The sequence below is a fragment of the Eleutherodactylus coqui genome, chromosome 6 (assembly GCF_035609145.1).
Source record: "Eleutherodactylus coqui strain aEleCoq1 chromosome 6, aEleCoq1.hap1, whole genome shotgun sequence".
Lineage (NCBI taxonomy): Eukaryota > Metazoa > Chordata > Amphibia > Anura > Eleutherodactylidae > Eleutherodactylus > Eleutherodactylus coqui.
Genome location: NC_089842.1, coordinates 43769197 through 43786057, shown reverse-complemented (window position 1 = coordinate 43786057; position 16861 = coordinate 43769197). Strand labels below are relative to the sequence as shown.

At 49.3% G+C, this 16861-nt stretch overlaps 1 protein-coding gene across 1 annotated transcript in view; it reads right to left on the bottom strand.

Annotated features, from left to right (window-relative positions):
- Nucleotides 1–16861, bottom strand: part of VPS13D (vacuolar protein sorting 13 homolog D) — a 244587-nt gene that overhangs the window by 181332 nt on the left and 46394 nt on the right. The window contains exons 18-22 of the mRNA XM_066606699.1: nt 16707–16839; nt 12819–15035; nt 4062–4213; nt 1458–2489; nt 258–348 (exon numbers count right to left, since the gene is read on the bottom strand). Coding sequence (XP_066462796.1) covers nt 258–348; nt 1458–2489; nt 4062–4213; nt 12819–15035; nt 16707–16839 — 3625 coding nt within the window. The remainder of the gene's footprint in view (nt 1–257; nt 349–1457; nt 2490–4061; nt 4214–12818; nt 15036–16706; nt 16840–16861) is intronic.

Here is a 16861-nt window from a genome sequence, read left to right as displayed (position 1 = left end):
TCTTGTCAGCAGCGTGTCCCTATACAGTTTGACGCTCTGATTGGAGGGTATCAGACTGTATACAGACATGCCTTACTGACTACAGATACCAAGTCCAGTTGTCAATTTATTCATACATTTCCAGAAGTAATGGAGCAACAGAATAATTGGAAAAAATGCTCCAGAATGGTTACATCATGAGGAATACAAGAATGTGCCGGACGAGGTCCCCAAGGGCAGCACCAGATACCAGGCAGTAATATCTCATCCACACTGACCAATATTTTCAAGATGGGTCGTTAGCTTGGATACACTTGCTTTAGCCAGTTCACTAGAGGTCTTCTTTAGCACCAATGAAAGTGAGTGAACCTACAAAGACAAAAAATTAGTAACAGGTTAGATCTTCCATAAGACACGATAGTTCTGAGCACCAAGTATTAGTTATCCGGTTGCAATTTTGTAACTTAGGCCGAGTTCACACTAGCGTTTTTTCTTTCCGTCCAGCTGTTGGAAGCAGCTAAATTAAAAGAAAACGCTTCAGCTTTCCTGCCTATAAACACGCACTGAAACTGAAGACCTTTCGTTTTATCAGTTTGTCAACTTTCCATTGCCGCTTCGCTTTTAACCCTTTCCAATCCATTTATTTTTTTCTCACCCATTCTCTCCAGCTCCAAATAAATTGCTGGGGAGAATGGGTGAGAAAACATACATTTTCCCTGCACCCTCCTGAACTGACAGAGTTCAGGAGGGTGCAGGGAGGGACCTGCTTACCTGTCCGGCGTCTTCCGTATTCTCCTTCTGCCTCCCGACTCGGCGATCATGTGACCGCTGGGGTCAGGTGGCACCTGGCGGTCACATGATCGCCGGGCCGGGAGACAGAAGGAGAATGCGCAAGACGCCGGTCAGGTAAGCAAGTCCCCCCACGGTGCAAGCTCCCGGCTCGGCGACCATGTGACCGCTGGGGTCAGGTAACACCGACGGTCACATGATCGCCGGCCGGAATCTCTCTGCATTACATAGCGCTAATTGAGCGCTATGTAATGTGTAAAGGAGAAGGCAGAAAGGGTTAAAAACCCTTTCTGTCTTCTCCTCGGAGGTCCTCGATGAGGACCAGTGCAGGAGTGCATCTGCACCCGATATGTCTGATGATCGGGTGCAGATACACTCCTGCACTGCAGTGTCGGGCCTGCCCCAACATCGGAGCTGTGGAGGGAAATTATGATGTCGGGGCAGGCCTGACATTGGATTGGAAAGGGTTAAAGCTGAAGCGAAAGTGCAAACGGAGCCAAAAATGGATCGCAACGTTTCCGTTCTTTTTTTTTTTAACATTGTCGTCAATGAGAAAAGGAAGCAAATGGAAAGTTATCAACTCGTTTCCGTTTTTCATCTCTGTTTTGTTTCTATTTATCTACCAGAATGGCGCAGCTAGACGGAACCAGAAGACGCTAGCGAGAACTGGCCTTTATCCCTTCTTCTACCTTGAGATCCATCTTTGTGTTCGTGTTCTCTAGGACAGCAGCGCTGCTGCTTGTACTTGCTTCAGGTCTCATTGACTGTCTGATATCTGCGGGTTCAGGCTTCAAAGCATGGTTGTCAGCTGTTGACCCAATTCCAAAGAAGTCCAAAATCACCACCCACGTTTGTAGCGTGACTAATACATCCAAGCAGTTAAAATCCACGTTCACGCTCCGATTGATGCGTTTGTACTTGGAAGAGAATTCTGGATGCTTTTTGTCCACCAAGAAAACATTGATATGAACCAAAGACTCATCAAAGCTGTCCTTTGTGTAAGGAGTCTTTGACCTCTCAGCCGTAGGAGAAGGAGGTGGAGTCAATGGATACTCAGAATCAAGGTCTTCACTTGGCTTCTTCCGAGAAGTAGATGTTGGCCTCTGGTATAACTGGAAGACATTTGGCGCTTCCTCCATGTGAGATGGTAAGGACCTTGGCATGTCGGGATACTCCACGTGAGACACTAAAGGACATGACTGTGACAAATACTCTTTATGGGCCGAGCTTGGAGGTTTAGGAGCTCCCCTTGATACCATGAGGTTCTTGTACTTTGACTCTGGGTTCTTCTCAAGCAGATCTTCCATGAGGAGTGAGCGCAATGCAATCTGTATAGCTAGTGTGTGTGGGTGATCTTTATAAAACTCAATGTCAAAGTCTTGAAACTTCAAACTTACTAAACCTTGAGCGCCGAGTGTAAGATCCCCGCTGAGCTGAATCTGCAGTTCAGAAATGTGAACATTTGCTTGAATCTGAGTAAATGGCGTCTTCTCTTGAACAGATACAGATTTGTTGGATATAGACCTAAAGCTTTGATTACTGAACACGTGACTCTCTCTCTGGTCGTTGAAGACATCGGCGCCTTTGGTGAGAAGCTTTTCTGGTGACAAGGGACTGGATGGACTGGAAGAAGTATGAGGCAGTTTGTTCACATCCTCACTGTACACCAGGTTGTCAAGAGTCTGCAGAACCTGCTCGTATACGTGTTTTGCTAAAACCACCTGTATGTAAGAAAGCAGAAAAGTTCAGAGACTCCAGATAAAAAATATATGCAAAACTACTAATATTCTCTCCCCCTCTATGACGTACATGTACGCTAGCTCCAATCATGGCTGTTTGACACGTGCTGTCAATTCTGACTGTGTCATATAGACAGAGGTCCCCCTCAGATTCGCTATCATCTCCCCTTGATGCAAACTAGGGTGCTGATGGTTGCTATGGTAGCCTTAGGTGTAGTGATGACCCCCAAGGCTGCCATGTATTCAACCACATTAAGCCCTGCCTGTGGCAGGTCTTAATATGTGAGGGTTAGAAATACAATATACTGCAATACCAAAGTATTACAGTATATTGTAAACTATCCAAGTCCACGTCCTCTAAGAGGAGTAAAAAAAATACAAAATCTAAGTCCAATAAATAAAAGCTTCTTAAAAAGAAAAAGCCCTTCTCCCGTTTTTTTTCACAAAAGAAACTGAATAATACAAAAAAGTTGCATCAAGGCTACTAAGTATTGCATTATTTATCTCCCATAGGCCGCCTGCAGACGGGCGGAAATTCCGCGGCGGGATTCCCTGCAGTATTTCCACCCATACATGCCTGCATAGGATTGCATTACAATACCCAATCCTATGCAGACGGACGCGGTTTGTCTGTGCGAAATCACGCGCAGAAAACAAACCGCGGCATGCTCCAATTCTGTGCGTCATTCCCGGGCGGCGGCTCTGGTCTGCGTATGCTTCGGCTGCCCTGCAGCCGGCACATGAAAGAGCCGGAGCTGCGGGAGTGGGTGAGTTCCGCGCTGCTCTCTGTAGGCGCTCGGGTCAGGTCCCGCAGCGAGAATTCTCGCAGCCGGATCGGACCCGGCCGTCTGCAGGCGGCCATAGCGAAGGCATTTTAAAAAAAAAAATCAGAATTACATTTCCTTTTCATCTCATCTCCCAATAAAAAGTGGACAAAAAGTGATCAAAAAGCGTTATGTAACCAAAAATGATAGCACTTAAAACTCCAGCTCACCCTGCAAACAACAAACCCACTGTTGGCAAAATCAAAAAGATATGAGGCTCTGAATAGGATAATAGAAAAGTTTTTCTTTGTTTTGTTTTTTTTAAGTAGGAAAACAAAACAACAAAAACACAACTATATAAACGAAATCGTGATGATGGTACCGACCCATAGAATGACGCTAACATGTGGGGAAATACCTGCTAGGAGCAGAAGATGGACCTATCAATTTAACGTCCAGGGGAAACATTTTGAAAGGAGTTAATAAGGATTAAAGGTTTTCCAGAAAAATACTATTCATAACTGACCCTCAGTATAGGTCATCAATAGTTGATCATCTGGGTCCTCCGCTTGGGACCTCGGATGCCCATTTTCAAGGCCACAGAACACGGGAAGCTAAGCAGGACATACATGCCAACAATACTTCTGCCACCAGGACTTCTAGAGTAAGGACGGCCTACGAGGAGCCGCACAGGACAGATTATAGGGTATGTATGTGCGTTTGCCTGCGCAGAGTGCCAGCAGAGCCGCCGACTCCCTGGCAGGACATCTCTATACTACAGTCCACTTACCTGTACATAATTAACAAAATTTCCCTCAATCTTCAAAATGCTTTCCACCTCTAAAGAATCTTCACTGTATGGAAAGGTCAGTTCACAGTCGCGCTCTACATTGAACTTCTCCATTTTAAATTGTATGGTGGCGTTGTGTAGGATATGGAAAGCTGAATAGTAAAATAAGAGGATTTTTTACTCACCGTAAAATCTCTTTCTCGTCTCGTCATTGGGGGACACAGCAAAGACCGTGGGATATAGCTTCTGCCACTAGGAGGCGACACTAAGCACAAAAAGTTAGCTCCGCCCTCTGGCTATATCCCTCCTGCCGACAGCAGGCTAATCAGTTTGTCATGCCAGCAGTTGGAGTAGCCATGCGGGAACCGAGAGACAACAATAGTTAGCAATATGACACATCAACAAAATTTAACTGTAATGAAAAACACATGACCATGTGTGACTTACAGAATCCGGAGTCCGACCAGGACCACCACTGTGTCATATAAAGAAAGAGGGGTGGGTGCTGTGTCCCCCAATGACGAGACGAGAAAGAGATTTTACGGTGAGTAAAAAATCCTCTTTTCTCGCTCGTGTCATTGGGGTACACAGCAAAGACCGTGGGACGTCCCACAGCCGTCCCCGAGGGTGGGTACAAAAATCATAAACGCATGCAGTCAGTTTACAGCCGTCTGTAAAACCCTTTTGACCTAGCAAGCGTCGGCTGATGCAAACGTATGCATCTGATAAAATTTAGAAAAAGGCGTGCAGGGATACCCAGGAAGCCGCCCTACACACTTGTGACACTGAGGCCCCGTGATTTACCGCCCATGAAGCCCCCAGTGCCCTGGCGGAGTGTGCCGTCACCGGAAACTGCGGTGTCTAACCTCTAACCCGGTAGGCCTCCACCACTGCCGAACGAAACCAGCGAGCAACTGTCACTTTTGATGCTGCAAGACCACGTCTCGGACCATCCGGTATCACAAACAGGGAACCCGAGCGCCGGAAGGACGCGGTCTGGTCCAAATACGTCCTCAGGCGTGGACTAGGTCTACGGTATGCAGAGCCCGTCCCCTAGGGTGAACAGTCTCTGGACACGATGGTAGTACAAGGTCTTCATTAATGTGGAAGGTTGACACCACCTTTGGGAGAAAAGACCGCACCGGTCACAGCACCACCCCATCCTGGTGAAAAACCGTAAAAGGTGGTTTTGCCGACAGAGCCTCAATCTCCGACACCCTGCGCGAAGAGGTAACCGCCACCAGGAAGGCAACCTCCCAGGACATCAGCCGCCGCGATATCTCCACTAATGGTTCAAACGGATGAGCCTGTATGGCATCCAGAACCCGTTTTAGGTCCCAGGGTGGCATCGGAGACCGAAAAGGCCGGAACCTATCCCTTAAGGGAGCTGAGGCTCAGGCCCAAGTCCAACCCGTCCTGGAGAAAAGACAAGGAGGCGAGCCAACGAGAAATGCCTCGGGTGTGCCCCCCTCTGCTCGCACCAGCGAAGGGATGTTTTCCACACCCGGTGATATGGTAAAAAATTCCATGCAGGAAAAAGTGTAATCCACGCTTGCCTGCAGAGCAAAATTTGTAATCCTCTCTATTTAGTCATATTTAAAATTGCCAGGTGTACCCATCTCTAACCAGACACGTATTGGCTGCACAGAGCCCTCGTCAGTGGTAGTGAAGTGAGCAAGCTGACAATACAGCACACCATATTCTAGTGTTTGTTCTTTGGAATTACCCGGTGAAATACTTTCAATGACGACGGCTTTCTAGCCCTAATCATTGTTGGAATAACTGGGTCTGAGAAACCCGTGCCCTCAGTACCGTGGCCTCCACCACCACGCCGTCCAATGCCGCGTAGCCAAATTCTGGTGGTAGAGGGGACCCTGAGAGAGCAGATCTTTTCACAGGGGTACCACCAGGGCACGACTGCTACCAGGTCCACGAGTTCCGCATACCATGTTTCTTGCGGTCAATCTGGGACTAAGAGAATCACAGGTAGCCCTCCTTCCTGTTTCTCCAGAGCAGCCGGGAAATGAGGAGCTTGCGGGAAGACCTAGGGGTAATGACAACCCGTCCGGGGAGCCATTAGCGCATCTGCTGCTAGTGCTCTGGGATCCCTTGACCTGGCCAGCTAGGCTGGAAGCTTCTGTCTGAAGCGGGATGCCATCGGATCCAGTGACTCCTTTGCTGCAGGTCCCGCCCTGATGGCTTATGTAAGCCACCGCGGTCGCACTGGCATTCCCTCCAGCCGATGTGCAAAGAACTGCAAGGTCCGGACTACTGCTTGCAGCTCCAATACATTTATATAGAGGCCGGATTCCTGCCTGGACCAGGTTCCTTGTGCCACCGGATCCCCCAGCGCGCACCCTCAGCCTGACATGCTGGCGTCTGTAGCCAGCACCTGCCATTGCAGGCGCAGGAACGACCTGCCCTGCTGAATGCGTGGCCAGTCCAACCATCACTGGAGTGACTGCTGAACCCCAGGTGGAATGCTTATCTTCCGATCGAGGGATCATGCCAACCCAAACTGGGCAAATGAAACCGCCTCAGAAAACGAGACCATTAGGCCCAAGACCTTCATTGCATGGCGGATCGCCACCAGTTGCCGTCATAGAAGGGACAGTACTTGCTTCTGCAGCAGCTGGTGTTTTGCCTCCGGGTGAGCCACTCGACCCAGAATCGTGTCGAAGCACCTCCCCAGGTACACCATGCATTGTGCTGGCACAAGAGATGCCTCTTGTAATAAATCAGCCAGCCAAACCTGGAAGAGTGTCCAAGGCAATCTGCAGGCTCTCCAGGTTGTCCCGCTGGGTCGGGGCTTTACCAGGATGTCGTCCAGATATGGCATGGCAACGACCCCCCTGGAATGCACGAATGCCATTACTGCGGTTAAGACTCTTGTAAACACCCTGGGAGCTGTTGCCAGCCCGAAAAGCAACGCTGTGAACTGGAAACCATCCGATCCAGTGCCCGAATCGGAGGAAGCGTTGGTGCGCCTGATGAATGGGGATTTGTAAATATGCATCCTGGATATCTATCGAGGAAAGGAACTCCCCTGCCTCCAAGGATGCGATGACCGGTCGTACAGATTCCATGCGGAAATGACGAACCGCCACCAACTTGATCAATTTCTTTAGAGCCACAATCGGACAGACAGCCACCCTTTTCGGGGACCACCAAAGGATTAGTGTAGAACCCCGCACAGTGATGCTCGGGGAGAGCTTGCACCACCCCCTGCAAAATAGAGAGTGTGGACCGCCTTGAGGATAGCTGCTGCTTTCCCTGGGTCCCTCGGGGTTCTGGGCCGAAAAAAAGGGGGCGGACGTGTGGTTGCATCAGGAACTCTATTGCATAGCCCCTGGACACGACCTCCTGCACCCAGGTATCTGAGACATGAGTCGACCAGACCTGGCTGACCTAGAGAAGCCGACCCCCCACCCTATCCGGAAACAGGTGGGGGCAGTCCCTCATGCGGAGGGCTTTTGGAACTCTTCGTAGGCTGAGGCCCACGCCAAGAGACCTTGGTTTAAAGGAAGTCCTCTTCCTTTATACCCGCTCCTGCGGACCTTTCCTCTCCATCCTGCGAGAACTCGTTCGGCGACAGGGGCAAAAGTCTCTGCTGCGGCAAAAGCGAGCTCCTTTTACCCGTAGAAGTCAACGGGACCTGGGCCTCCCAGGCGGACATGCTGGCTGGGGGCCGCCATCTGACGAGAGCAAGAACATTCAGCTTAGAATGCCCGTTGACCCTCTGAGATGAGCCCGACTAGCTCGGCGCCAAAAAGGCGAGATCCTCCAAAGGGCATATTGATTAACGACCCCTTTGAAGAAGCATCTGCATCCCACGATTTTAACCATAGGCTCCGGCAAGTTGCCATTGATGCTGCAGAGGCCCGAGCCACCTGTTTGGCTGCATCTGCTGTGCTGTGCCTGGCAAATTCCCGGGAGAAGCCCCTTCAAGGACTCCCCCTCGTAACCGTTTTGCCCAGTCAGTAATAGCCTTACTGACCCGGGAAGAGGCAAACACAGGCTTAAGAGCCGACCTAACCGCCTCGAAAACGGTCTTCGCCAACGCCTCGACCTTTCGATCCTTGAAATCCGTGAGATAGGAGGACTCCGCCGTAGGCAGCATAATAGGCTTAGCCAGGCGAGAGATAGGCGAATCAACTAGCGGTGGGATCGACTACTTCTCCTAACCTTTGCGAGAAGAGGTATTTCCCGTCCAAGTAACCAAACTTGGAAGGAACGCTTATCCCGGTGCCTTCCACTCCTTAGATAGGACCCTGTCAAAGGCCTCATGGGCAGGAAAAGGTCTTCAGGAAGTGTCTGGGCTGCCTAAAAGAAAAGGATCCCAGACGCCTGTGGCTCTTGCTCAGTGAGCTGAAACGTATCCCCTAAGCTCTCCACCATCGCCGAAAATCTAAGGACCTGATCCTCCTCCATGACAAAGTCTGAGGAGGAGTCAAACCAATCCTCGTCCGAACAGACCTTCTCTGTCGATGATCGACGCGACCTCGTACCCGAGGAGCGCAAAACGGCGAGGAGGATGGAGACCGGGAGGACCGCCGTGAGTCCGGGGGCCTGTCCCGTCTTCGCCGACGGCCGCGCTGCGAGCCATCTCTGTTTCTCTCACATGAACCGGAAGCGTCCTGTGCCAACTTCTCCAAAATCGCACCAGACGCCCGAGTGAGGATCGACCCTGCAAGGGACAAGGAGCGGGCCCACTCCAGCTCGGCCATAAATGGGGGCTGAACGGGGGAGGGGTGCTTTGCACTGTCACTTGTTTCGCTGGGGAGCAGTCTCTACAAAATAGCTCAGCCTGTCCGCATGCGAACTCTAGGGTACGGCGTGAGCAAGCCAAGCGCGTTGCTCTTGCTGTCCCTGGTCCAGCCTTCAGAACTCTGAGGTCGGACATGGTGCTGGGATTTTGACCTGGCAAAAAGCTGCAAACTATCCTCCTCTATGCCAACCGCCGGCAGGAGGGATGAGCAGCAAGAGGGGGAAGATCGCCGCCAGGCAGCTTACCCTGGGTCCTTGTCGAGGTCCGGGGAGCCGCTGAGTCGAGAGCCTGCAGATGCTGAAGAGGCCTCCTGGAACTTTGACTTGTACTGCACACCAGCCTGAGCAAGCACAGCAGCAAGGAGTGGAGGCGCAGGGCGGTCTCAATCTTTGGCGCGCTGTCTCCCAATATGCTGCTTCACCACATCATCCCTCCTCACAATCCTTGAGAGGGAGGGAGGAAGGGAGGGGCCGGAGAGGGGCACCGTGCATCCCAAAGAGGCCACGCCCCCTACGTGCGGCGTCGCGAAGCCACGCCCCCTACGCAGCTAAGCCACGCCCCCTACGCTGCGCCCCGCGAAGCCACGCCCCCATGCGTGCTAGGGCGTGGTCAAGTCGTAGCCACGCCCCCCATCAGTCCAGAGTGTTGCTGCCGCGCCCAGGGCTGCACAGAGGCCCCCTATTGTGCCCCATATGCTGCAGGAGTGCCCCCAATTGCCAGGAGCCAAAGCGGCACTATGTCAATGCGCTGTGCTACTAAGGTGCCTCGCCGGGACACCACCGCGTGTAGCCATACCAACTCAGCATGCTCGTGCCCTGATACCAGCACCAGAACACCACCAGGTAAGCCATCACCCAGAAACAGCCCCCCGCGCTGCCTGCTAGCTCAAAGGGAGCAGAGGGAGAGATTAACCTGCCAGCCGCTGCACTATAATATGGGCACACTAGCGCTTACCCTACGCCATGCCGCGACATACGGGGAGAGCCAAGGGAGGGGGGAAGGGAAGGTCGCCAGCGCATACTCACCTCTTGCGTCCTTGCTGGTGGAAATAGCGGCTCCCCAGTTCCAGCAGCCTACCCCTGTAACATCGCCTGCCCATGGGAAGGGGATGCGGACCTCTGCACCAAACATGGGGGGCTCTCGCTGGCGGGCTACATGCAGATATATATGATCCGGATGGGCCACCTTTTCTTCTGAGGCGGGCCGGGCAAGAAGCAACCTGGACAAACCCGAGGTTGTTCGCCCTCCTCTCCGTTCGGGTTTGATGGGGAGCGTCCTGCCTCTCCGTCTAACCCTGGCCCTTAAAACTAGCCCTAACGGGCACGACCGTCCTCCTTCGAGACACTAAGCTAAAAACTGATTAGCCTGCTGTCGGCAGGAGGGATATAGCCAGAGGGCGGAGCTAACTTTTTGTGCTTAGTGTCGCCTCCTAGTGGCAGAAGCTATATCCCACGGTCTTTGCTGTGTACCCCAATGACACGAGCGAGAAATATTGTGTTACAATGTAGACGATCAAAGCTCCGCAATCTATAAATGAGACATTTTATGTAGGAACATATATCCAGATATTCTTTAGCCTTGTGGGGAAAAGCTACACAAATGAAGTATTACACAGCGCCCATTCTATCCTATGGGAAGGGTTTGGGTTCGGTTCAGAAAGCTCATCTGAACACCGTTAAAGAGGTTAACCCACTGGAGAGGTCATGGCATATCCCCATTCCTACTAGAGAAGTAGCTGCACATCGGCAGGGATATTTGCAAACAGCTAGATGCATGCACATGGCCATCGCCTAAAGGGGTTGTACCAAAAACAACTTTTATCACCTATTCACAGAATATGTGATAAAAATCCAATCGGTGGGGTTCTCACCGCTGAGACCCCCACCAAACGAGAGATCAGAGATCCCATGTCCACCTCTTTTCTTGTAACTGCACTCACCCACAGTGACATTGGATTGAATGGAATGGTGTTTGCGCATACGCAGCTCCGCTCTGCTCCATTCATCTCAATGGGGCTCACAGAAACAGCCGAGTACAAGCGCTTGACTATCCCTGGCAGTCCCATTGAAAATTAATGAGCGATACTGTGAATGCGCAACCGACACTCCATTCAATCTCCTCAAAAGTGCAGCAAGGCCAAAGTGAGGAGGAGGGGGGACATGGGACCCCCGCTCTTGGGATCGTTAGGGATCTCATTGGTGAGACCTAAACAATAAAACTTTTTCTACCTGTGAAATAAAAAGTTGTTTTCCCAGAGATCATATGTATGGAGTTCCTGAAGGTCTCTACAGGAATGAATCGGCGGTCGAGCATGCACATTGCTCAGCTATCTCTGCCAGTCCCATCGACGATGAATGGACTGGCACCGAGTACAGTCAACCGCCGATATATTCAACTTCTTCCTTACTGCAGTGCACCTAGAGTTGTGAGGAGGGAACATGAACCCCGTTCCCAGAATTTAGAAGGGGTCTTAGCAGAGAGATCCCCATTGATTAGACTTTTATCACCTGTATTAGATAAGTGATAGGTCAATTTTGGGAATCCCCCCTTCAAAGTGTCCCTCTTCAGGCTTCTTCTCCCACCTGACGGGACATGGAGGCTGAAGAAGAATAACTGCATGCTGTACACCTAGCAAATATCCTAAATGAGTCTTACTACAGACATCGTATAGTTGCAGCTGTATCACTCAGTGGGTAGTTGTGTCACTCCATGCTCCATCTAATATTGGTGCCTGGAGGGAAACGTTAAAACAGGTCTCAGCATGGGTAGCATCTTGTCCCCTATCCTTTATTAGTGGAAACCACCAGTCTGCCCATCAGACTAGTCTTCTACTAATGCAGCATTGACCTTATCCCGATTACTGGAATTTTACTGTATATGTGAATATAAACAGACGTGCCAAAAGTCCTGGGATAGCAGTATGTAAATTGATATGAAGTGTTATCCAGGTGACAACTTGGGAACGCCCATGCCTGAACACTCGCCAGCGTGCTTATCGGCGTTAGAACATGATAGTGGGTGCGAGACAGATGAGATATTCCCTTTCTGAAGGTGTGCGGGCATTTACCATTTCTCATACCACAGTGTGATGTGCGTACCGGGTAAACATCATATAGGGCATTACCATTTGCAGTGATCGCCCATGTATGCTTAATTATCATGCCCAGCGCCATCTGGCTAGACCTGTCTATGTGAACAGTGAGACAAGTGTCAGTGCAGCTTTCTTTTGCTTCTATGGGATAAGGAAGAGGAAGACCCACCAGAGTACCTCTTAATACCACGACATTGAACACAGCGCCTCATCTGGGCTTGTGAGGTTGCTAACTGCACCTTAGAGGACTGGCAACAGGTGGTGTGGTCTGAGCTGATGGTAGGCTTCATGTGTGGCGCAGACCCCATGAAGCCATGGACCCCAGTTGTCAACAAGGCACTGTGCAGGCTGGTGGTGATTCCACACTGCTATGGGGTGTGTTCCCATGACATGGGTTGGATCCACCAGTCTACCTAAACACCTCAACGGCCACTCCCCGCTAAGTTATACTGCTTGGTGAATATTTGCAGCCCCTCACGGACTCCATGTACCCCCACAATGAAGGGATATTTCAGCAGGATAATGCCCCATGCCTAAGCAGTGCAAAACTGTTTCATGGAGCATTCTGGAGAGTTCCTACGAGTGCGGTTGCCTGTGCATTCACCTAACAAGATCCCAATCCAGCATTTATGGGAAGTGGCGGAGGGTCTGTTTGCCTGCGATACCCTGCACCTACAAATATAACGGAGACGTGTATAGCTATACAGTCTGCATGGCTCACCATCCTTCCAGACGTCTTCCATCCACTTGTGGAACCGATGCCACGTTGAGTTGCTGCACTTTGCCAGGCTAGAGATCCTAGACTATATTACTTCCTGTCCCATAACTTTTGGCACGTCAGTGTACATACACAGTATAGTAGAGAGACATCTAATAAGCATTATTAAAGCCAGCTCACCTTGATTCTTTTGCAGCGATTCAAAGAAATCACTCCGGGTGAAATGTGGTTCCTCTTGACTGCTCACACTAGCAGAGCTGGACATCGGACGTGAAGACGCTTGTTCCGAGCTCTGGAACTCCTTGCATCCAGAAAGAACACTGCTATTCAATGAGTAGAGTTTAATATCTTTGATCTCGACATGTAACCTGTCGCTTCTTGACTGCTCATCATCCGATACAAAATTCTGAATAAATATTTGCCCTAAATGGCCAACCAGAAGCTCCGGGCTTCCAGGGCTGCGAGGTATCGACACAACCGGAGACTCAATGTTAATATTTAATATCAGCTTTACTGTATCTGTTTTTACGTTCGCAGAACGGAGCCGGTCGTAGTCATCCGTCTCGTACTGCATGGAGTCCCTGTGTTTACGGGGGGTTTCAAACAACGAAACCATCTCGCTGTACTCTGCCGTTTTGGTGGCGAGGACGGAAGACACTTTGGAGGCTGCGGTCTTCAGCATGTTCCGGAAGTTATCTTCTAGCTCATCCATGGACAAGGTCAGCTCTTTAAGGAACTTAGCTGAATGGTTATAGTGTAAAGAAGCCATTTTAAGGTTAAGGGCAAATTCTTCTTTGGAATGCTCAAGAAAGGTAAAACTTAAGGCCTCCATTGGAACATAAGTCGCATCCCCCCTGACGAAAAAGCCTTCGAAGCAATCGGCATCACTTCCTTGATTCTCATAAGCTGCCGTATTGCCTATACTGATCACATACTGCTTTTTAGAAGAATCTTGAGCCAGGTCCATTAACTGGAGGCAACCAAGGGAACCATTGACTGAAAATCGACTTCCTAAAGCTACATTTACCTTCGTTCCACCTATGCTAGCGGTTGCAATTTTCCGTCCACTATTATTACCATCGGACATGGCAACCGTCCTGAAGAGGAGAATGTTTAGCCTATTAATGTCAATGGCTACTTGGGTGTTCTGCTCGTATGTTGACTGGTAAGACTCTTGCTTGGTATAACTGTCCTCAAAGTCAACTTTTAAAGGCTGGGGACTAACATCATCATTATCTCGAGGGAAAGACTTCTGAAGAAAGGCGATGAGTTCTACCATGGTTTCGGGGTTAAGGATGATGTCTAGATTGTTGACCTGTACGGTCATCACTTGCAATGAGCTGTCCAAATTCATAGAAGGACACTCCGAGCTAACAAACTGGTATTCGATCTTTATAAGAGACTCTTGATCCTTTAAGTTGATGTTTTCTAACGAGTTAAATGTATTTTGATTCATGCGTGAATTAGTCATTGGTGAAAAGTCATTGGTATCAGACACTGGAGATTGTGCTCGGCTTTCACGTAGGCTTCCAGTCGGGGCATCTAAACATAAGTTCTTGTGAGACGCCATCAGAAGATCGAAGTCAGATCCATATGTTTGCATGGTGTCCACCATCAAAAGACCATGGACGGTAAGAGAAACCTCTGCATCGTAGGGTCTCTTTACAAAATGTGCATTAGAACCAAAGACTTTAAGAAGCGAGATGTAGCGACCACAACTTTCTACACCGAGCTGCATGTAATTAATTTTAAACTCGGCTAAAAGGAGCTTGGACTCCACAAGAACTTCTCTGGTGTGCTGCTCTAGAGTAATAATGCTCTGTGTAAGGTTCATGACCGAGTCTTGCATCCGTCCGTAGTTCTCGGCATCAATAAAGATCTTTTCCTTTCTAAGCAGCGTATTATCTGCGGTTCTGTTCTCCGAACTGGACAAGCTGGTCAAGCATTTTCTTAAAGCGAATATCTTATCTTCGTTGATATGGATCTTCAGATCTGGTAGGGTACCAGAAAGCACAGCGCCAGGATACTGAGGGTCTGAGGTGTAGATTAGCCTGCGTTCCAGTTGTAAGTGGACATTGAACTTTTCCACAACGTGGGTTGGTCCGACTTCATTGTCTTGAATATGTTTCCAATTGTCTTTCACGTGTCCGACCATGATCTGTAGGTCTTTAAAGGACAGTGTGTATTTTTCATACATTTTGTTGCTTAGTAAATAAGCTTCTAATTGCTCTTCGCTCAGCTCTGTTCCGCTGCCACTAGACATGTCCGCGGCGGTGTTGACATCAATCTCTGGTGGAGGACTGCTGGTTGGTGTTGCTAAAGGGGTTTTATATTCGTCATCGCTTATTTCACTTGCTTCAGCAGAAAACTTATCTAAAACTTTCTGCTGGCAATGGTCTGTAGGACAAAAGTAAAAATAAGCATTGGAAAGTAAATGCATGGATAGATATGAACAAACATAATTATCCAAGAATGCAAGGTCCATAAGAGATCATGTCATGTTCTAAAATGTAGCCCCATACGCAGCAGCCAGGAAATTTTTCATGCCCCCCTCAGCTCAGCTGTTAAGGAGGAGAAGTAATAGAGATGTAGAAGAACACCCTTGGAAAGATGAGAACTGCTTCCAGACTGCCGACTATTGGTTAAAGGGATTGTCCGGTTACAGGAAAGCATTCCCTTATAGATCCAACTGTGCTAAAATAACAAAATCAGCTGTACTTACCTGCCCTGTAGCCCTGCCGTCCATCCTGCATTTGTAGGGGAAAGTGAGGTCACTAAATATCACCTGACTGCAACAACCAATCAGAGGCAGCGGCACTGTTCTCAACTCCTGGCATCATGGCACCTAGGATGTAAGCACTGATGCCAGGAGAATGAGTTGGTGACACTGGGACCTCCGATTGGCTACAGGTCAGGCTAAAGCTGGTGACATCACCTTCCACAACAAACCCTAGGAGGACAGTAGATCTACGGCACTTGATCCTCACGGCAGAGGATAGGCAAGTACACCTGCTTCTTCTATTTTTGCATAGCGGGACCTATAGGGTGAATGTTGTCCAGTGACTGGACAACCCCTTTGAGATTGCTAGATTGAGAATTAGAGTATATACCTAAGCATCACGTTTAAAGGGTATGTACACGTATAATATCCTGTACTGACTTTGCCTTACAGCCTGGATTATACAGTACAGTTCTCAGTGCAGAGGTGACACTTCCCAAAAGGAAAATCACTAGAGGGAGACCTGGGCTGAAGCAACAAAGAATGCTGAGAGATTTCAGCTCTGAAGCATGCAGAATTGTGAATGTAGCTCAGTAGTATAATACAGGCTGTACCTCTGGACCAGAACAAGATAAGTACAATAATATGTACAATACATAGTCATTGCACCAGCAGAAAAGGGAGTGCTCCTCTGGGGTATAATAGAGCCCGTAACTCAAGCTCAGCACAGGATATGTAATGTACTGACCGTATGTAGATTTATTGTTTGCGAGAATTATAAAAGGATTCCCAAAGACATATATCTTGAGCAAAGCATCATTTTGCAATGAAGATTTTTAAATATCCCACATCGCATGCAAATTACAGGCAAGCGGTCTGGTGAGCTGGCCAGACCCTCTCTGCTACAGTGACATGGAGACATCCTCCATGTCATCATCGTTGGGATCAAACTTGTACGTATGCCAAGAGCTCTGGGACAGTTCATCTGTCACTGTTGTGGGCAGATTAATCACACTCAACTGCGCATGCACCGCTAATCCCCCACGATCAGCAGCGGCGCAGTAGCCGCCACATAACAGCAGCGTCATGTCACTATAGCAGAGAGTAGCGGCGTTTAGGGAGGTCCGGCCAGTCCACCAGAGACGGTCCAGCCCACCCACCAGACTGCCAGCTGGTAATTTGCATGCGGCGCAGGAAATTTAAAAACCTTCATTGCAAAGGTATGCTGTATCATGGAATACTAATAAACTGTGGAAATATGCATCACATCACTGTTCTACCAGTGCCAGAGGTGTAGGAGCTCCAAAACTGATGACAGCTTCCCTTTAACGCAGTCACAGGTTGGTTACCTTGAGAATTGGTTAGTAAGATTCTTCCTAAGTCCACCACTACTAGAACTGGATCCTTGCTCAAGAAGTCATCAGGAAATATGACATGAGGGGCACAGATATCAAGACGCAACGTCCAGCGCCTGCTGTTTTCCTGATGAATAAAAGAATGGAAA